Source organism: Lactuca sativa, chromosome 1 (genome assembly GCF_002870075.4).
Source record: "Lactuca sativa cultivar Salinas chromosome 1, Lsat_Salinas_v11, whole genome shotgun sequence".
Lineage (NCBI taxonomy): Eukaryota > Viridiplantae > Streptophyta > Magnoliopsida > Asterales > Asteraceae > Lactuca > Lactuca sativa.
The window spans coordinates 231,799,538-231,822,101 of NC_056623.2; the positions used below are offsets into that span (position 1 = coordinate 231,799,538).

The window sequence follows — 22,564 nt, forward strand, 5'->3', positions numbered from 1 at the left end:
CAGAACTGTTTGGGTCGATCAAGACTGCCACGATCGATTATTTTGATGAGCGTTATGCAGATCTTATAGAGACGGATGTCGCGGCGGCTACAACGGTTGTAGCAGTGGCAAGGGGAGGAGCCGGTAGAGGTTTTCAGTATCGGGACTTTGATAATACGAAGCCCCCTACTTTTGATGGAGTTCAGGATCCGATTGCTGCTATGTGATGGTTGTCAGATGTGGAGGGGTGTTTCTTCACATGTTCATGCCTGCTGATCAGAGCGTGAGGTGTGCTCTGAACCTGTTGAGGCTCGGGGCAAAGGATTGGTGGAGGTTGACTACGGGATCATATTCGGATGCGCAGCGGGCTGCGGTTTCTTGGGATTAGTTTCGGGAGATGTTCAGCACCCGTTATGTTCCACGAGTTGAGAGAGAGAGGTTGGCTCAGGAGTTCCTGGAGCTGAAGCAGGATTCAGAGTCGGTGACGGAGATCACCAGGATGTTCACTGAGAGGGCGATGTTTTTCCTGGAGTTTGCTTCGGAGCAGGCTCAGATGTCCCAATATCTGAGTATGCTCAAGAGGGATATCAGGCAGTTTGTGTCTACGCAGAGGTGCGAGACCTTTCTTGGAATTGCAGGAGGCCGCTCGGCAGCGTGAGTTGGAGATTGAGCTTCAGTTGAGAGAGCAGAGGCAGGCCCCGGTGCAGTCGCAGCCGGCGCCGAAACGGTCCAAGATCGTTGATTCTAGTTTCGGAGATTAGAGCAGCCGCACTTGTGGGAAGTGCGGGAAGGGTCACACCGGAGTCTGTAGGTCTGAGGGTGCATGCTGCAAGTGCGGGAGAGAGGGGCATTATGCGAGGGATTGCCGTCAGTCAGCCCCAGTTCAGGATATGAGGATTTGTTATCGGTGCCATCAGGTTGGTCACATGAGGGCCAACTGTCCACAGCTTGCTGCTGGACCGATGCAGGCTCCAGCACCGACCACTTTGAGGATCATGGGTGGAGGTCAGAGTGGAGCAGCGCCCTTGAGGGCTCAGGGGCGTGCTTTTCAGCTTATGGCAGAGGAGGTCAGGGCAGAGCCGGATTCAGCTACGGGTATGTTTCCTTCTTGATATCTTGTTATCTTATGGTTGTTATGGAGTATTATATCTGGTATGTTGTTCACATAATTCATGGTATGGTATCCGTTCGGTCTTTCGGGTTTATGGTATTATTGAGGGATCGGTAGTTAAGGGATTGGAATCAGTTATCATCCAAGGAATTGATGGTCAGATTTTGGTTGATTGATCTTGTTGTCGGGTATAGCAATTGTGTTTTGAGAAGTGTTCAGCGAGGAGTCGAACTCCCTTAGAGTTCGAGTTGTGCGATGCCGGAACGTGGTTTTGTGGAGGTTGTTCGTTTTGATTCAGCTCAAGTAAAAGAGAATTTGTTGAGTAAGAATGTTTAAGTGATGTTGGTTGGGTCACCAGTGGTTGGTAGTAAGTACTCTAAGTGGGGAGAATTGGAAAATTCTCAGGAGGATCGGCAAGTATTTGAGGTTGATTAGTTGTTTGGAAGTCAACGGTGTTTCAGTCAGCCAAGAGTGTGGGCTGGTATGAGTAAGTGGCAGACTAGTGGGGGTAGGAAGCAGACCATGGATTCAGGGGTAGACAGTGTTTGATGTTAGGCCTGGGTTTAGGCCATGGAAAGGATTCCGGGATCGGAACGAGAGTTTGGAACCCCTAAGGGGCTAGAACAATATGATCGAGAAGGATTCCCTGGAAGGGTAGTGGGAATGATGTATGATAGTTGAGCAGACTGGGAAGACTGAAGGCCGGAAGGCGTACCACTCAGGTCGAAGTCTCGGGAGAACGGTCTAGACAGGCTGAAGGCCCAGAGAGGCGGTCCAGACATGCTGAAGGTTATGAGAACGGTCCAGACAGGCTGAAGGCCCAATAGGGCGGTCCAGACATGTTGAAGGTTCCGAGAGTGGTCCAGATAGGTTAAAGGCCTGGAGGGGCGGTCCAGCCATGCTGAAGACTCTGTACGTGTTAGTGGATCGGTATGAGGAGAATGAGGAAATGTGTCACCAGGGAATGATGATTGATATGGTCTGGCCCCAAGTATTGATCATGTTAGTGGAAAGCAGTGCATGGACTCAAAGTCGTTGCGAGCAGATTTAGAGCATGTATGATGCACATAGTAGCGATTACTCTACAAGGGATAGCGTAGAGTGGGGTGTGTACACTGTGTCACTTTTCTGAAGTGGCAAGGTTGGCAAGAAGATTTCCTTGGATAAGGAAAGGGAAAGATATGTAACTCTGGGAGGGAGTGTTGGTTCACGGAAAAGGAAGCAGCAGTGAGAATGGATGATTGAGAGTATTTCAATTATGGTTGTTGAAGCACTGTGATAATACCAGTGGTATGGAAGCACATCCGGATTGGGTGTCTGTTGAGGTTGCGGATGAATTTCCGGTGGTATAGAACCTGAGGAGTTCGGAAGGGAGGCAAGGATGGAGCCTTGGGTTTTCAGTATGGTTGCGATCAGGAGGTTATGTATGTAACGGTAATTTATCCTGGGGATGTTTGGAGGTATCATCAGCGTGTCGGGTTTTTCCAGCCCGAGGATGTTAGAGCAGGTTCAGCAAGTGATTATGTGATTTAGAATGATGGAAGTACCATCGGGTGATCATTGGCTAAAAAAGGTTGTTAGCAGAGAAAGAAGCCGGTGGCCGACTTGAAGCAATTGTCGTGACTCTGTGAGAATGAGTTAGACTTAATAGGGGTTTGGTATCATTGTTTGGAGGAACCTGGGTCGGTTGATTCCAGGAGATGCGTTGTGGGAATAGTATCTAGAATTGTGTGCTGCAGCAGGCTTCGAGAACGAATCTTAATTTAAGTGGGGGAGAATTGTAACATCCCGGAAATTCAGAAGTATAGTTGAAGGGCTAAAAGTGTAAATAAGAAGGTCGACTCGGCGAGTTGATGGATAGACTCGGCGAGTCGAGTCGCGTTACGGGTCACGTGTTAAGTGACCAACTCGGCGAGTCGCATGGGTGGACTCAGCGAGTTGGTGCTGTATGGAGAAAACCCTAATCCCGGGGGTGAGCCCTATATAAAGAACATAATACCCTCTCCCCAGCCTCTTTACCCTCCCTTGAGTTCCAGAAACCCTAATAGACGTGAGTTAGAGATTGGAGCACATTTTGAAGAGCAAAGGGGTTGCAGCAAGAAAGGGACATAGATCCGAGGTCTACTTCAGTGGGAGCTTGCATTGGAGGTAATAGATCTGTTCTTGAGCTTTTGTACATCTAGATCTATCAATTGTGGGGTTTTTGGGGCAAAAATGAGGTCCATCTCGAGTTTGGTGTAAGATCTGAGGTTGCTACCTCAGATCTAGGCTTGTAATGACCCAAGGAGTCATAAAGTCTATGTTCAAGAGATGTAGGTGACATTCTTTTGTCCCAAACCTTGGCCCAAGAGTGTATTATGCTTAGATCTCTTTGGATTCACGTAAAGTTTGCCACTTTACGTGATGGATGGGTTTTAGGGGAGTGGATCTATGGTTTGGAGCCCCTGCATGGATTGGAAAGCCACTATATGGATTAAGAACTAGAGGTACTCGGAGAGCCACATGGGTGTACTCGGCGAGTTGCATGAAGACAGGTAGGAACTCTGCGAGTTGGAAGAACAACTCGGCGAGTCTGTTGAAGATTGCCTTGGACTCGGCGAGTCTGGTCGCGAAGTCCTCACCTTGTTGGTTAAGCTGTGAATCGGTGAGTCGAGGGACGACTCGGTGAGTTGAGCAGGAAGTGACTTAGAGTTTGTTGGACTCGACGAGTATTGGGGAGACTCGGCGAGTTGATTCGTGGACTGGGAGTTTCTGAGCAGAGGGACTCGGCGAGTAAGCGGGTTGACTTGGCGAGTAGAGTCAGTCAGGAGGGTTGACTTTGACTGAGAACTTTGACTTTGACCAAGAGTTGACCAGTCGACTTCCAGGGGTATTTTGGTAATTATTTGTATTTATTGAGTTTTGTCATCTGGTATTGATCAGTGGTGGTGTTCGTGTCGGAGGTTAGAGCAGCGTGATCTTATCCTTTCAGTCGGCAGTTGCGAGGTGAGTTATCCTCACTATATCAACAGGGTCTAAGGCACCAAGGTCGGCCCTTTATCGGATGGAAATCCGGGTAGATGTTATGTTATTGCTTTGTTATGTTTGCATCCTGGTAGTTAGGATGGTATATGTTAGAGACCTGGTTAGGGTTGGTATCTTGGGTTATAGGATGATGTTATGCTAGTGACCGGTTAGGTCGGAATCCTAGTAGGGATGTACTATGTATGTGATCTGCTAAGATCGATTTGATTAGTTGTGAATTGATATATAATTGTATGTTTATGTGCACATGGTTGTTGGACTGGGGTTGGGTTGAGGCGGGTCCTACTTTGTGCTGTATGCCAACATACCCAGGGTAGGTCGGTTGTCCCGAAGGCCCAGCGAGCGGTCCAGATAGGCTGAAGGCCTCGAGAGGGCGGACCAAACGTGCCTAGGCTCGGAGAGTGGACCAGACCAACTGAAGGCCCGGTGCGGGCGGACCAGTCATACTGTAGACTCAGAGAGTGGACCAGGTGGATTGAAGGCCCCGTGCGGGCGGACCAATCACACTGTAGACTCGATGTATATGGCTAGACTCGGAGGGTGGACCAGGTGGACTGTAGGCCGGTGCGGCGGACCAGTCACACAGTAGACCCGAAGTGCATGGCTGTTCGGTGTTCTGTTATGATATGGCATGTTATGTGTATGGTATATGTGGTTGGTATTTTGGGGGTATCTCACTAAGCTTTCGGGCTTATAGTTGTGGTTTAAATGTTTCAGGTATTTCAGGAGATTGTGGCAAGGCAAATGCATGATCGTACCATTCCTCATGTTTATGTTTTATGATATAGTTCTGGGAAGACTCTGATAGTAATTGTATTGAAAATCTTTTTGTAATAACTTAACGAAACTGGGTTGTTTTGAAAAGTTTAAATTGGTTGAAATTTTTAGAGCGTTACACGCATGCCATGTCTTTTTAGTTAAAAAAAATTAGTAAACTCAGAGTAGTGATAAAATAATTATATTAACCTCGACTTGGTCACATTTTGTGCCAGGTGTAATCCTATTTTTGAGGAATTCATATCTTATGAAATGCACGATCACCTATAAATAAACAAAAAGTTAGTTCAAAAAATCATTGGTTGTAGTGTGGATAGCAAAAGTGCATTGTATAACTTAACGAAATTGGGTTGTTTTGAAAAGTTTAAATTGGTTGTAATTTTTAAAGCGTTACACGCATGCCATGTCTTTTTAGTTAAAAAAATTAGTAAACTCAGAGTAGTTATAAAATAATTATATTAACCTCGACTTGGTCACATTTTGTGCCAGGTGTAATCCTATTTTTGAGGAATTCATATCTTATGAAATGCACGATCACCTATAAATAAACAAAAAGTTAGTTCAAAAAATCATTGGTTGTAGTGTTGATAGCAAAAGTGCATTGTATGTATGAATTAAAGTCCTCATGTCATGATTAGTTTGTATGTAGCAGAAACTTTTTAATTTTATGAATCTGAATATTTAAAAATATATATAAAATGACAATTTATAAAACATGAAATCATATTGAAAAATAGTATCTTTAAGAATATATAAACAAGATACCTGGCCATCAAATAATATATCAAATCCACGAGCAAAGTAATTATAAAAGTAATCTCCACATCAAGTTGTTTTCGGACATAGCTTTAAAGCGAAATGAATGTCCACCTACAAAAAATAGCAAACTATACATGGCATGTCCAATGACTGAATAGCATACTCATTGCATGTCCAATAATTGAATAAAAATTTTAAGTAACAAACAATTCTGAAACTCAAAGAGATATTATAGTCTTTATTTACTCTATGTTGTCTTTGGATACCATATATGGGGTTTCCAAGATTCCTGCTTTATTGTTGGAATAAAAACTCGCAATAAAGACTAAATAATCTTACAGATAAACAATTTGGATACCATTACCATGGGGATTATTGATTTTTACAGATCAAATATTGATTGGAAGACTTGATGATTCGAAATCTGATGCAAAATTGTTTACTGATGATATGGAACTGACATCAATAGGGCTAATGCTTAAAATAATTCCAATTGAACGAGTTACGTAAAACGACAATTTTACCCTCACATGCTATGCACATGAAGGACATTAAAATGGCAAAATAATGACTCTGTCTCACGAACCGTTTATGTAATATCAAATAACACAAGGACCTCTATTTCACCATACCATATGGACCATTTATGTAACTTTGTCAACAAATTAAAAAAGTATTTTAGATTAAAAAAAGGTTAGGAAAGAGAAAATTATAAACCATTATTAAAAAGTTGTAGAAAAATAAACTTGTAAAAAACCTAAATTTGGGAACAATTAACAAAAATTTTAAGTCATATCAAATTTGTAATAAATTTTAAAATATGAGTAAAAAAATTAAAATTTAAAACAGAAGTTACCTATTATTTAAATTGAGATGCTAAATAACCATATAGAAAACCTTAGTGGAAAATAAGATTTTAGTCCACATGATTTATTTATTGTAATATTGGTTTCTCATCCTAATTATTACTTATGTGGAATAGTTAAGACCCTTCATGTGTATTTTGGTTCTCTATCTCCCTCTTCAACTCAATCACATTTTAGATTCTTAATCATTTAATCAAACACTACACAAGTAGTATTCACTCGATTAAAATAACATATCATTATCATTGATTAGCTTCATTACGATAATGTTGCACATGTGAAGTAAATGATGTGAAGTATACATTGATTTATACTATGACCATCTAGCAAAGACATTGACCAAACACGGAATTTAGTCAATAGTTTATAAAGAGGCAAAAGATAATAAAAGTACATTTTTCCAAAGAGATAAATCTATAGTGAAAGTCAACAATCTGAATTTGATTATTCTATACAATAAAAATTAAAAACTCAAAAGGAAATTATCATGCCCCTTATCCCCAAGTAGCCCAATTAGCTTCACTTCCAACCCTAGGCATTGCTTGTGTGGTCTTTGAATACACATCAACTTTAAATGTAGCACCACACATCACTCCTTCACTATCAACCCTTGATATTGCCTTCATTTTGTTCTTTGGATGCTCAAAGCTCATTAATCCCCCTTCTGTATGATACATACACCCTATACAACAACACAAACTATAAGCATCAATATACCAAATAAAAGATTAAAAGAACCTGTTTTGTGGGTTAAAAAAACGGTTCTTTTCAAAGTCTTTTGACCCTAAAAAACAAACTTAACAACTAGGAACCGATTCTTTGAGGCCTATAGGTGGGCATCCAAATCGGTTTAGGAAAAAACACTTGTTGGGCCCACTTCATTAATACTCATTGGTTAAATCAATGTTGGGCCTCATTTTCACTTTCCATGTAAAGCACAAGCCAGAATTCGGCTACTATTGGGTGTTGGGTTTTAATCTATATATACACATTAGGTAAAAGACAAGATTACCACACAATTTTTTATTTTTTTATTTTTTTAAAGATGAAAGAGAATTTTAAAGTTTTTACCAGCTGGGAAGGGAGCAAATGACTTGGAGCAGCTAGACTTTATGACCATTAAGTTGTCAGAAATTACCACCGAGCCATCAGCCGCTATGCCCCAGAAAAGCTTCACTCCTCCATCGGCACCCTATGGATCATCACCACCAATTTATCATATTAAGTAAAATGTCAAACATGCCCTCTTTATAACATGATACATGAGAGAGTATAAGTAATGAGAGGACACTTACAAGTGAGACAAAGACAGTTTTAGCCTTGAGATCATAGAGTATAAACCCAAAACTACCCTCCATCTCCCTGAGGACTGAGTGGGCCGGGTATGGGCCACGATCACGAAGAGTTTTGTAAGCTTGGATCACAAACATGGGCTCATTGGCTAGCTTTGTTAGCCCATATTGCTTATTAAGGGTGCATAAGTTGTCTAGACCTCCCAAGAATATGCAATAGATGTCATCCATGCTACTAAACAACCTACAAATACATTTCACTAATGTCACAACCAAAACAAAAATCATTCTATAACACTAGAAGGATTTCTTTTTTGTTGTGTCGTGTAGAAAATAAAGGGTTAATGCATGTGTATCTAAGCAACAACGTTTCATTTTTTGCAAATCTTTGTAACAAAATAGTCATTACAAGAAACTGTGGTAACAGGTTGAATGCTTATCTATGCAATGCAAAAATGTTTTATTTTACTTTTATCAATTTATATGGATACTTAAGGAGTTTATACAACAATATTTCACTTTTTGACTAAGTTATATAAGTCATATGAATTATACATGGACTACAACGAATTACAAATAAAATGTTACCTTTTGTCTTAAAATAAATGGCTTTATGCATATTTAGTATATAAACCAATTTTTACATAAATCGAAAAAAAGGGTACAACTTTATTACAGATAAATGTAAAGATGAAAAGGTTACCTTTGTTGGGAAGAAGGATCAAACGCCAAAGAAGCATCATTTCCAAAAGAAAATGAGAGAGAATTGGGATTGGAATTCAAGAAATGGTTCATAGGATCTTGATTTTGATAATGATATTTGCGTTGTTGATCATGTGATGGACTAAAAAGTTCTTTTGGTGCACTCACCAAACCTTTCTTGAAATTAGCCAACATATTTTTCTTGAAAATAAACAAAAGAGATGTAGATTTGTGTATCAAATGAATAGATGATTGTGATTGTTAGAATGTTTGTATGTGTGATTAGTACTTATAGTCGTAATATTTGATAGTGGATGTGGAATATTATCCAAAACAAAATAATGGATAAGACATGTGACTCGAGATATGGTGGGTCATTTCTTTAATAAAAAGGTACCTTTTTATTTATTTATTTGTCCGGAGTTAAACATAATAAAATACAACATATTCTTTTAATTTACAGATGTTTATTAATTTCATTGTTGGGGTAATAGTTATAATGATTAAATTAATGATATATAAATATAATTAACTACAATACAAACTCGTTTTTAGTTATTTTATTAATACAAAAAATTTCAATTGAATGTTTTTTTTTTCAAAAAAACATAACAATAGAGATATTTACAATGTTTTAAAAACCAGTTTTTTAATTGAACCGGTATGGTGATCGGTTCCCGGTTTAACCGGTTCAACTGCCGGGTGAACCGGTTTCTATATTTTTCATGTTTTTTTCTATTTTCCTACATGCATACATATAGAAATTATAAATTTAATATTTACAAGTTCAAACATTAAAAATACACATAAAAATAAGTTGTAGATGAATCCAAACACATTAAAATAACACATAACCATAAGTTTTACTATTTTACATCAATCCATATACGTCAAAAAGAAAATAAAGTATAATTCTGAAACGAAATATTGTTTTTGATGAATACAAACACATCAAAATAATTTATAACATTTACCGTATGTGTTTATTTAGAGAAAACTAAATACATTTGAAAAAAATCGCAAAATTTATTATGTAAATTGTTCTTTTCTCATGTGTTTTTATTCGGTTTAACCGGTTCAACCAGTTTATTTTGACTGGTTCAACCGGTTTTTTCTAAAAACCGGCCGGTTCAATCCGGAATCAATATAAAACCGGTGATAGTTGAGCCGCTCCCTCTTCCGGTTCACGGTCCAACCGGTTCGACCGGCCGGTTCAAACCGGTTTTTAAAACATTGGATATTTAGTTATATAACTATAAATTACTATAATTATCAAAAAATCATTTCATTTTTTAAAGAAAGGTAGTACACTTTTGTTTGAGGTGGGACCAAAGAACAACCAATTCGTCGTGAAGGTGACGATGATCCAACTCAATATGTTCATCCTCGTCTTTTTTCTTTTTTTCAACAATTAATTAATTTTTTATAATTAACAAAATTAATTTATATGGAACTAGCTTTTTAAAAAATTTCAATCCGTCTTATATTTTAAAAGATAATGGATTTATGTTTTATCTATGGTTACATGCTATTTTAGGTTAATAGATCATCTTTTTTTTAAATTTTATATTTTGGACTTTGATTTTAAATTTTATTAAATATCTTGTTCGAATACAAAATTTTCTTATAAATTCATGCTAAATTTAAGGTTTTTTTTTTTACAGATTTATTATTCTACAATCGTTTTTAGACTTTTTTATTTATAATTGTAAGGGTTTTTTGGAAACTTTTTTCAACTTTTAAATGAAAAAAAATCTTGTACAATATTTTTGTTAACTTTTTTTCAACTTTTTCATGACCACAAATACGTCAACAAACCAATTTTTCTCGATGAATGTATGGCATTTGAATTTGATAAAAGAAAAATCTTCAGAAAAATCTCAATATTTTGGATCTGTTTACGAAATAGTTTCAATTAATTTTCTTGTATAAAAAAATCTTAAAAACCGGTAAAATGTTAGAACTTTTTCATAAACTAAAAAAGTTTTTTTCCCTGTTCAACCGGTTACATATTAATTTGGAACCATTTCGTAAACTGGTCCAAAATATTAGAACTTTTTCATAAACTAAACCGAAATATTATAACTTTTTTACAAAAAAAATAATTTTTATTTTTATTTTTATTATTTTATTAAAAACACAAATAAATATATTATTTTTTAAATTCGTTATTATTAATATTATTAAATGAATACATGTATAAATACTAAATACATATTTCTCTCTTTCTTTCTCTCTCTCTCTCTCTCTCTCTCTCTCTCTATATATATATATATATATATATATATATATATATATATATATATATATATATATATATATATATATATATATATATAGACTAAACTGCACAAATGGTCCCTGTGGTTTGCTTAAAATTGTCACTTTGGTCCAAAAATGTTTGGAGTAGCACTAGAGGTCCAAACTTTTCATTTTGTTGCGAGTTTGGTCCAATTTGCTATGAACTTTTTCATAATGACGAATTTGCCATTGTTTTTTCATTTTTCAGTTTTTTTATTATTTAAAGATTTTTTCTGATTAAAAGAAAAATAAAAAAGAAAATTTTCCTTTTTTATTTTATTTTTATAATTTTTTATAACGGAAAAAAAAATGCAAACTCTCTCTCACTCACTCTCTCTCTCACCACTGGCGATGGAGGCTTCCGACGAAGCGGGTTTCGATATTTGAGGCTAGGGTTTTTGGTGCCATAAATCTGAGAAAGGGGCGAAGGACGGACTAAGAAGATAGATGAACTGAGTCGGGTTTGCTAGAAATCGAGAAATCAGTTGCAAAATCTGAGAAATCGTTTTTCCGGCGAACAAGAAACCCTCCTAAGGACGACGAAGATTTGTCGGAAACCGGACTCAATCTCTCCCTCTTTCTATTTGCTTTTCGTCGAAACCATCATCGCCTTTGTCTTTTATCTTCTCATCTGACCACGCCTTCGATCTGTTCGTCATCGGCAATGACGATGACGTCTGTGGCTCGATAAAACTCTAGTTTCAGGCCTTAGAACCATCAAACCGCTCGACTCTCTTCTTCTCCGACGAGGTGTCTACACAGCAAAAGCCCTAACGCCGCCACCCTTCTAGTTTTACGAAACCCCAAGTTTTCAGATCTGTTTTCACCCTCTTTCTCTCTCTTTTTCTTGTCGAACAACCAGCAAATCTAGATCTCCGTCGTGGCGGCGAGATGTTTAGATCTTCGTCATCTGTGGTAATTTGGATGGTCCGACAGGCGGTTCATAACAGTAGAAGGGAGAGAAAGAGAGAGAGATGGCCATCGTAGCAGCAGAAAGAAAGAAGAATGATGGTCTCTGGAGGTTCAAATCTCAGTTTTTTTTCTCCGGCGAAGTCGGCGCCGGATAGTTCTAGGGTTCCGACGTCGACGGTGGTTTTAGTGGTCGGACGACGGTGCTTCAGCAGCCACCGGAAATCTGGTGGTGTTTCCTTTTTCTGAATGGGAGAGAGAAAAATATGGGGTGGCGGGTAATAATACAAACATTTTTTTTCCTTTTTTAGTTTTTGTAATTTAAAAAATAAATAAATAATGAAAATACAAAGGGCAAAATCGTCATTTTATAAAAATTCAAAACAAATTGGACCAAACTCGCAACAAAATGAAAATTTTGGACTTGTGGTGCTACTCCAAACCTTTTTGGACCAAAGTGGCAATTTTCGACATACCACAGGGACCATTTGTGCAGTTTTGTCATATATATATATATATATATATATATATATATATATATATATATATATATATATATATATATATATATATATATATATATATATATATATATATATATATGAAAAACGCTTTTATATATTTTTACACCTTAAGAAACGTTTCAAAGTATTTTTTTCATTTAAACGTATTTATATGTATTATTAAATACATATATAAAAATATCTATACTAAATAGACGTATTTTTGGTTACTCTATCTGATAAAATCTTTTGTATAGATCGTGTATGTTAGACATGTTGAGCATGATCGTCTGTCCACCATACTTAAGCATGACCTGATATGTTCGTTGTACCTTTCTAATCTATAAACAGAAGGGTTAGGAGTTGTTCCAAAGTGTGTCTTGTACCCTTCATTGATGGGTTTTGGTCATAAGACATCATATGTGCTCATACAAACCCTAATGCTTGGATCTAGGTTTCTCTATTGTACATGCAAGTTATCCAAGACTATAAACCCTAATTCTAGCATTCAAGTAATCATATTAACATGAGAATAGGTTTAAGATGTTACCTTGATTGTTATCAAGCAATAACAATCCCAAATCTCCTTGTATTGACTTTGGAAGGCTTAGAGTCACAAGTGTCACTCCTCTAATGGTTCACAAACACCAAAAGCAAGAGGATGAAGAGGAGAGAGGATGGAGGCTGCCCAAAACGTGTTCTAACCCTAGAAGAGAAGTTCCCCACGTTTTTGAGCCTTAAGGGTTCTATATATAGTGAGGCTATTAGGGTTGTCTAACAAGGAAACCCTAATTTGGTTGCTTAAGCCCTAAGCAACCCATAGACTCCTTTAATCAAGCCCTTGGACGATTTCCTTATGGGTTTCCCATTAGAATTCGTCCACCCCTTGATTCAAGACAATCCATGGCCCAAATTGCAATTATCTTATAATTACAATTCCAGTCCCTTAAGTTTAATTAATCTCTTTTAGTCACAAAACTAATTACCAATTAATTCTTGACTAATATTAATTAAACAATATGATTTATCCTTTAATATATTATTCTCATAATATATTAATAAATCATATTTAATCCTTTCTCTCCATAATTCATCCTATCAAGTTGCTTTGGTGAAGGCAACCCAAAAGGACCATGCACCATCGGGTCAAGTACATACCAAAATAGTTATGGACTTAGACACTAATCCAACATTCATATTATCAATAATAAAAATTGTCTTCTTCACACTTATGTTGTTCATCAATCATTAACTTCAAGTCTTGCAAGCAAGCTTTGTTAAGATACAACAAAGTTGTGTAATGCTTGGTTTCCGGTATGAACCTATTTTCCAATTGTTTATATTTTTTTTAGAGACACGACATGTTGGAAGCCTCAACATGAACTGTTGAGATTACTTTGGCCGCGACGATAAATGAACAAACACGGCGTGTCGAGTGTTGGAATAGTGTCTAAGGCTGCAACTATATTAGGCAAGTATTTGACCCGATTGTGCATGGTCCTTTTGGGTTGCCTTCACCATAGCAACTTGATAGGATGATTTATTATGAGAGAGTAAATATTATTGATATATTATGAGAATAATATAATGAATAATAATATTGTTTTTTGATTAATATAAGTCATGAATTAATTAGTATTAATTTGGTGACTTAAAGAGATTAATTAAATAAGAGGGTATAAACTGTCAATTGTTTGATAGTTACACTTTGGGCTGTAAATTCTTATTGGATAGACGTTGGACGAATTCTAGGGCTTGGGATAGCCTCAATTCGTCCAAGGCTTATCTTTGGAAAGGATTTGGATTGCTTTATGGAAAGATTATCCAACTAGGGTTTAAGGGTGAAACCCTAGGAGCCTTACAAGTATAAATAGACCCCTAGGGCAAGGGAAATCGGCACCTCTGCTAAAGCAAAGAAACCCTGGCCGATTTTTAATCCCTCTCCTCTCTCTCAAATCATCCTCCTTGCTAGTTGGTGTTTGTAAGCCATTAGAGGAGTGACAATTGTGACTCTAGAGCTCCAAGACAACAAGATCAAAAAAAGAGATTCAAAGGTAAACTTCTAGATCTGATTTTGTATTGTTCTTATACCTAATTAGTCATTAGAAGTATTGGATTCAAAGCATGTTTAATTAGAGAAACCTAGATCCAAGCATTAGGGTTTGCATGTGCACATAGGAATGTTCATATGGCAAAAACCCATCAGTGGTATCAGAGCCTAGATTGGTTTCTATTAAATTGTTGCTTGTTTGTTTGAATCTTGCTTGAAAAATTCGATTTTTATGTTTCTGAGTCATGGACTCGGCAAGTCCCATGGTGGACTCGGCGAGTTGACCTGACTCGGCGAGTCCCATGGTGCACTCGGCGAGTTCGAGCGTCAGGAAGGGCCAAATTCGGGATTTTTTGATATTTATCTTATGGAAACTTGCCTTTATCATATTAGATCAACCCTAATCTGATTTTTTTGATATATATGACTATAATCTTGATCTATTTAAAGAGATTTATCAATTAATAAAATATTTAATTTCCTTATGTGATAATTAATTAATTATTTTGATTAAATTGGTAAATTATTATGCAAGAAATCTTAAATAAATCAAATATGGATAATTATGGAATTAATTGTTAATTAAGATTATTTGTTATTTGATCCTCCATGTTTTAAATGTTTAAAACTTGTCCTCAAGTTTTGAAATTTATTTTGTGATTAAAAGTTTTAATTTAGACAATTTAAATTTCAAACCCTAGAATTTTACAAGTTTAAAATACAACCCTATACTAATATAATATTACAATATTAATATATATATATATATATATATATATATATATATATATATATATATATATATATATATAACTAAAATGCTAGTCTTACCGTTAGTAGGCCTCAGTCACGAAGCCGATCTATAAGTTAGGTATAAGGTTGCAGCCTATAAAATGGCGCTTAATGGGTATACACTCACACCCACCGCTTGCTTGATCGGTGGAGGGTCGTTAGCCGAACGGGTAGGATAGGGCAACCTCATCCTCTCATTAAAAGTATAATATGAAATACAAAGTAACTTCATGTTTTTAAAATTTCCCAATCTTAGTTACTTTAGGAAAAGTGAATTGATGCAATCCCATGAAATTACACTTTGCACCCTTGCTAAGAAGTTACTGGAGCGTGTGTGGTTTACCGACACACTAATTGGTTCTAAGCAAAGGTGGCGAAGGGTGATTCATTGTTTATCATAGTTCGATGGAGCGTGTGTGGTTTACCGGCACATCGAATAGGTGATCGTTACAATGAAGTCACCATGTGAATTTGCATGGTAATTCACACCCGCTTTGTGATCCTCGGTATCCCAGTCACAAACAAGAGGGGAATATCGAGATTTAAACATGCCATTGAAATGTTTCAATGAATCTCATCTAAACCTAGGAATTCTCAAATTCATTTAGAACTTAAAGTTAGGTTTTGTGGTGGAGAATTAGTGAATCGTCATTCACTTACCTTCATATTATTTGCATGTTGGATTACGACATCCCTTTTCTAATATGTAAATTGTGACATCCCCAAAATCACGGCCAGAAAAGACCGATTTTGTTTATGCTTTATAAAAATCAGAGTACTTCATTTTATAAAAAGGTTGCGGAATTTGTTCCCAGAAAAACATGGTAAATACGTTATTAAAACATTTTCGAAGAAACGTATTTATTTCATTTTAAAATGTTTGGGATGTCATCGTTAATACCGAAACATAAGCATAACCAGACTTACAATGATTTACACTAGTGATCTACATCTCTTTTAAATCTCTCAGTGTAATGTCACTTCACTTCGTCACCTGTGATATACATAAACTGAGTGGGTCAGGTTGGGAAACCTGGTGAGTACATAGGGTTTTCAACCCACAATAATATAATTATTATGTTCAATCAAACAATTAACCCAATTACCCATCCCCATTATCTTCTTTACTCTTTAAGGATTTAACCTAAGAGTCATCTATCATGCATTCGTTTATTCCGAAGTCCCTTACTTCCAGGGTTATGGGACTGGCACTAAATCCATAGCTGCCAATGTTCGTTCATAAAGCACTAATTCCATAGCTGCTATAGTCTATTCATCGGGTACTAAATCCATAGCTACCAGTCTTTATCTAATAGGTACTAAGTCCATAGCTACCAATGTTCAACAGGTACTAAGTCCATAGCTACCAATTCCTACAGGTACTAAATCCATAGCTACCAACGTCTAAAAGGTACTAAGTCCATAGCTACCGGTGTTTGTCCCATAGGCACTAAGTCTGTAGCTGCCAATGTATACTCACGTCATCTTCTATCTCTCATCATTCATCTACCCATCTCATACCCAACATTTTCGTATATATAAAATACGTATACAGTTTAAGTCCTTTAAAACATGTATAAAACGTTCAACCAACATAGACAGCAAGTATTCAGATAATGTGCACACATAGCACGTAGTTTATATAAAATACTTCATATCTATGTGTAAGATGAAAGTAACTATCCACTCACTTGAGAAGGTGGTGACTCGGTACTCGGACAGCGCTTCGTTTACTTTAAAATAATTTCCTTCGACGAAACCTAGTATTATTACCACTAGATTTTAGTCTAATATTTACCGTGACTAATTATTAGTCTTATTATTATTATTATATAAGCGTTTAAACAATACTTTCCAACCACTATGTACAGACAGGGGCCAGACATAAAACACCGGAGGGCAGGACCATTTTGGCATATAGCACTTCTGAAATCCAACAACCCTATGCGGCCCTTTAAACCAGATTTCCCGTACCGCGAGTAGTTAAAAAGATATTATAACGACACTTATATAAGTCATAATAATAGCTCAAATATTTATTATAAATTTATAATAACAATACTAATTTTAAATATAACTATATTTAAAATAGGGTAAGCATAACTTACTTACAAGGGGATTTTAGCTAGGAGTCGGGCTCTGTAGGGGCAGAACTTCGTCGCTGAATCTTTCTAAGAAAGATTCGTGCAGGGCTTCAGCGTTCATCTTACTATACTAAAACTACAGAAAGAGAAGTCGAATCACGAGGGACCGAAATGCTCGGGGGATAAGGAGAGAAAGACTCTTGAATCAAGAGAATGGTGCAAGAAATATGAGAGCCCAAGCCTCTTATTTATAGTAATTGAATTTACAAAAACTACCCCCCATAATTACTTAATGACCTTATAGTTATATCAACAACTAAACACCCCTTTATAATACTATTTTAAATAGATTTAAAGATATTTGTACTAAACTAATGTCGAAAGAACTCAACATTAGTCTTATAATGACCGCATCGTCGATACCTTTCTAATGATATATACATATGTATATATATATATATATATATATATATATATATATATATATATATATATATATATATATATGTGTGTGTGTGTGTGTACGTATATATGATTTATACTTTATTTTAATACGTAAATATGCTATTATAATTTGTAACTCGTTCATACGAACTCCGTTTTTGACGTTCTTTATATCCATGCGTAGGTGGAGACGCACTCTACAACTTTCGTTTAGACTCCTTCGGCTAATTTTGAATTTATTTTTAAAGTTATATTTTTAACAGGCCGGGACAGGATTGGTCCGTTATAATCTCATAACTTCTTCATCCGATGTCCATTTTCGTCTGTCTTTTTATTGTTACGCTACTAATAATGAGATCTTCAATTCTCGTTTAGGTTGTGTCGGTTAAAAATCGCTTGATCTAATATTCGAATTTCGGACTGTACACTGCTAATCCGAAACTTCGAAAAATCGTAACTTCTTCATACGAAGTCAGATTTGGGCGTTCTTTTTATCGAAGTTCTTAGTTTAACATATTCTACGACTTTCGTTTAGAGCGCTAAATCTAAATCTCGCTCTATCATAAATTTACTATTTACGCTTCCCGGCGCCGTGCCGGTTCCGACGCGAAACTTCGACGGGTCATAACTTCTTCGTTATAACTCGGATTTCGGCGTTCTTTATATGTACGGAAACCCTGTGACATCTTCTACAACTTGGTTAAGATTATTTATTCTAAATAATCTTTTTGTCAAAAATTCGTTTTCGACCCCTATTGCCTCTAAATTGACTAGCCCGGATCTGCGGGCGTTACATAAATATTGTTGTTGGATCCTAGCCCTAATTTTCTTATTGGGTGATTATTAGGGATTCATATTCTAATCTATCTTTGTCCTTTCTATTTGTAGATGTCGAACACAAACAACGCTGCTGCTAGTTCTTTCACACTGATGAGCCTTTGTCAAAAGGTCACCTTCGATGGAACGAACTTTAGCGAATGGATAAGATACATTCGCATTATTGCTCGCTATGAGGATAAGGAGTATGTCCTCGATGAGAAGCTCGAGAAAATCAACCCTGAAATCGCTACTCCAGCTGAAATGACCGCTTTTGAAACTCACGAGCGAGATGCAACGAAGGTATATTGCATCATGATAGCCACTATGAACTCCGAATTCCAAAAGTCCTATGAGGACATGTACCCGTACGAGATGCATCAAGACTTATTGGAGAGATACCACCAAAACGCGAGACAAGAGCGTTATGAGATTTTCACTAACATGATTTCCGCTAAGATGGGTCATGGAGAGTCTCTTACCGTGCACCTGCAAAAGATGCAAAGGTATGTCGACCGTCTTTGCAAGTTGAATGTTGACTTTGGGGAAGACTTGGCGATCGACATGGTCTTTCACTCTTTGCCTCCAAGCTACAATCAATTTAGGATGACCTACCACATGAATAAAGAGGAGGTCACCCTAAGTAAACTCCAAGGTCTCTTGAGGGTCGCTGAGAGCAACTTCAAGGACAAGTCTGTTGCACCAACTCCCAATCCACCCGCTGCTCCTGTGTTGGCTATTGGACAAGGAAGGGGAAAGAAGAGGAAGGGTCCGTCTAAGAACCATCGCAAGGTTAAAGCCCGAGATGGTGCCTCTTCTAGTAGGACCAAAGTTGATCCTGCTAAGCCATGCCCTAACCCAAAGGAGGCAGAGTGCCACCACTGCCACAAGATAGGACATTGGAAGAGAAGCTGCCCAGAGTACCTGCAAGCCATCAAGGAAGGAAAGATCAAGCCGTCTTTCGCAGCTATATACACAATTAAATCTAACGATTCATCTCATGCTATTTCTTGGGTTCTTGATACCGGTTGTGGTTACCACATTTGTTCTAATGTGCAGGGACTAAGAAGAAATAGGGATGTGGAGGCTGGAAGAATAAATCTAATCATGGGGAACAGAAGATCGTCGCCTGTGACCAAGATTGGAGTGTATTCTTTAGTGCTTAGGAATGGTTTAAGTTTAGATTTGAACAATTGTTGGTATTCGCCAGAAATGGCTAGAAACATCATTTCATTTCATGGTTTGTTTAGACAAGGTTTTAGATTTTCTTTTAATAATGAGAATGGTTCTATTTTGGCTTATCTAAACGGTGTCTTTTATTTGAAGCAATACCGTGTAATGGAATTTATGAAACTATTATGATTGTTGATAACTTCGGAAATGATGTTTTGAACATAGATTCTTCCGATAGTATGGATAGAGCATCCTTGTGTCATTGTCGTCTTGGACATGTCAACAAGAAACACATAGCCCAACTCCAAAAGGATGGAGTGTTGGAGTCATTCGACCTTAGGGAAGATGACACATGCGAATCTTGTTTACTTGGAAAGATGACCAAGTCACCCTTCACAAATACGTGTGAAAGGGGCGAGGGTCTATTGGACCTAATACATACCGATGTATGTGGACCATTTAGATCAACCACGAAGGATGGGAACCGTTTCTACGTGACTTTTACCGATGACTATAGTAGATATCGGTATATCTATTTAATCAAGCAAAAGTCAGAAACTTTTGAAAATTTTAAAGAGTTCAAGAATGAAGTGGAGAATCAATTGGGCAGGAAAATCAAGATGCTTCGATCCGATCGAGGAGGAGAGTACCTAAGTCTTGAATTCCACAATTATCTCAAGGAGTGTGGAATAGTTTCACAATTGACGTCACCTAGGACACCACAATTGAATGGTGTGGCAGAAAGGCGTAATCGAACCTTGTTGGACATGGTTCGCTCTATGATGAGTTGTGCTTCACTACCAATATCTTTTTGGGGGTATGACTTAGAGACTATCGCCCATATCCTTAACCGAGTCCCTACTAAGAAGGTTGCCAAAACACCTCACGAAATGTGGACAGGGAACGCTCCCTCGTTTGCACATATCAAGGTTTGGGGTTGCGAGGCTTTCGTAACACAAGATACTCACGACAAGCTCGAACCTCGTAGTGAGCGATGTATTTTCATCGGCTACCCACAGAAATCCTTTGGATATCTCTTCTATAGACCGAAGGACAATGTTTTCTTCGTTGCGAGGAGAGGAGTTTTCCGAGAGCGAGAACTCATAGGCCAAGGAGACAGTGGGAGGCAAATCGAGCTTGAAGAGATTCAAGAGTCGATAGATGAAGGAACCTCTACCGCTGGCACTCAACCCGAGGAGAAAACTCCGGTTGAACCGATTGACGAGTCCTTACCTCTTAGACGTTGCGAAAGAGTTAGAGTTCAACCCCAATTTTATGGTTTTCATATCACTACCGAAGGGGACACGTATATTAGTGATGGTACACTAATAAACCTTGATGAACCTAATAGCTATAAGGAAGCCATGGCGGGCCCGGAGTTTGCAAAATGGAAAGAGGCAATGGATAGCGAGATCTAGTCCATGTATGATAACCAAGTTTGGAATTTGGTTGATAATGTGCCCGGACGTAAGACCGTTGGGTGCAAATTGATCTTCAAGAAGAAGACCGACGTGGATGGAAACGTACACACATATAAAGCGCGATTGGTCGCGAAGGGCTTTACTCAAACTCCCGGAGTTGACTATGATGAGACCTTCTCACCAGTTGCAAAGATAAAATCTATTAGAGTGATGCTAGCGATTGCCGCATTTCATGATTATGAAATTTGGCAAATGGATGTCAAGACCGCTTTCCTTAACGGAAAGTTGACTGAGGATGTTTACATGGCTCAGCCAGAGGGGTTTGTGGATCCGAAGCATCCGAATAGAGTGTGTAAGCTTGAGAAGTCCATTTATGGACTTAAGCAAGCGTCTCGCAGATGGAATCTTTGCTTCGATGAGAAAGTCAAAGATTTTGGATTTGTACGAAGCGAAGATGAATCGTGTGTATATGTCAAAGTCAGTGGGAGTATAGTAAGCTTCCTCGTTCTATATGTCGATGACATATTACTCATAGGAAACGACATCCCGACTCTGCAGGAGGTTAAGTCCTGGCTCGGGAAGTGCTTCGCTATGAAGGACCTCGGAGAGGCTTCCTATATTTTGGGAATAAGGATAGTAAAAGAGAGAAGTAAAAGACTAATAGGACTTAGTCAGAACACTTACTTAGAGAAGGTACTAAAACGTTTTAGTATGGAAAACTTGAAGAAGGGAGAATTACCGATACAAAGTAATGCCAAGTTGAGTAAGACTGAAAGTCCGAGTACCGAAGCAGAAATAGCAGAAATGAGCCGAGTACCATACGCTTCCGCAGTTGGCTCAATCATGTACGCTATGACTTGTACTCGCCCTGATGTAGCCTTTTCTTTGAGCATGGTTAGTAGATATCAAGGGAATCCTGGCAGAGCTCATTGGGTTGCGGTTAAGAATATCCTTAAGTACCTTCGGAGGACGAAGGAATGGTTCTTAGTCCTCGGAGGGAGTGATGACTTGAAGGTGCGAGGGTATAGTGACGCCAGCTTTCAGACCGACAGGGACAACTACCGTTCGCAGTCGGGCTGGGTCTTTACCCTGAATGGAGGAGCAGTGACTTGGAAAAGTTCCAAACAGGAAACTGTAGCTGGTTCAACGTGTGAATCAGAGTACATTGCAGCGAGCGAAGCGTCGAAGGAGGCAATATGGTTGAAGAACTTCATCGGTGATCTTGGAGTTGTACCTGCCATAAAGGAGCCCATGGAGATTTTCTGTGATAATGAAGGAGCGGTTGCCTTGACCAAGGAACCGAGAGATCATGGTAGATCACGACACATCGACAGAAAGTACCACTTTATTAGACATCGTTTAGAAGAAGGACAACTCGTAGTAAAGAGGATATCATCAGAAGATAACCCAGCAGATCCGCTTACGAAGGGACTGAGTAGGGTTAAGCACTTGCAGCATGCTAGGAGTATTAGGCTGAAGGATGATATTAGCATAGATTAGATAGTATTAGAAACGTGTAATAGATAAATGTAATTAACATTTGATGATTAAATAAAGGAGT

General features: G+C 37.8%; 1 protein-coding gene across 1 annotated transcript; it reads right to left on the minus strand.

Annotated features, from left to right (window-relative positions):
- Positions 1-6,840: 6,840 nt before the first annotated feature.
- LOC111905522 (stem-specific protein TSJT1) lies at positions 6,841-8,785 on the minus strand. Its single transcript, XM_023901203.3, has 4 exons — positions 8,512-8,785; positions 7,812-8,052; positions 7,588-7,708; positions 6,841-7,198 (listed from the first exon to the last, which is right to left on the minus strand). Exons 1-4 carry the CDS (start codon positions 8,703-8,705, stop codon positions 7,011-7,013), a joined length of 744 nt encoding a protein of 247 aa, XP_023756971.1. The 5' UTR covers positions 8,706-8,785; the 3' UTR covers positions 6,841-7,010.
- Positions 8,786-22,564: the final 13,779 nt, after the last annotated feature.

Bases quoted from the DNA above. Each gene is read 5' to 3' on its own strand.
- LOC111905522 (XM_023901203.3), bottom strand. From the start codon at position 8,705: ATGTTGGCTAATTTCAAGAAAGGTTTGGTGAGTGCACCAAAAGAACTT. The intron at 8,053-8,511 runs GTAACCTTTTCA...ATGTATTTGTAG, and splicing joins GATCCTTCTTCCCAACAAAG to GTTGTTTAGTAGCATGGATG. The intron at 7,199-7,587 runs GTAAAAACTTTA...GTTGTTGTATAG, and splicing joins ATTTGCTCCCTTCCCAGCTG to GGTGTATGTATCATACAGAA.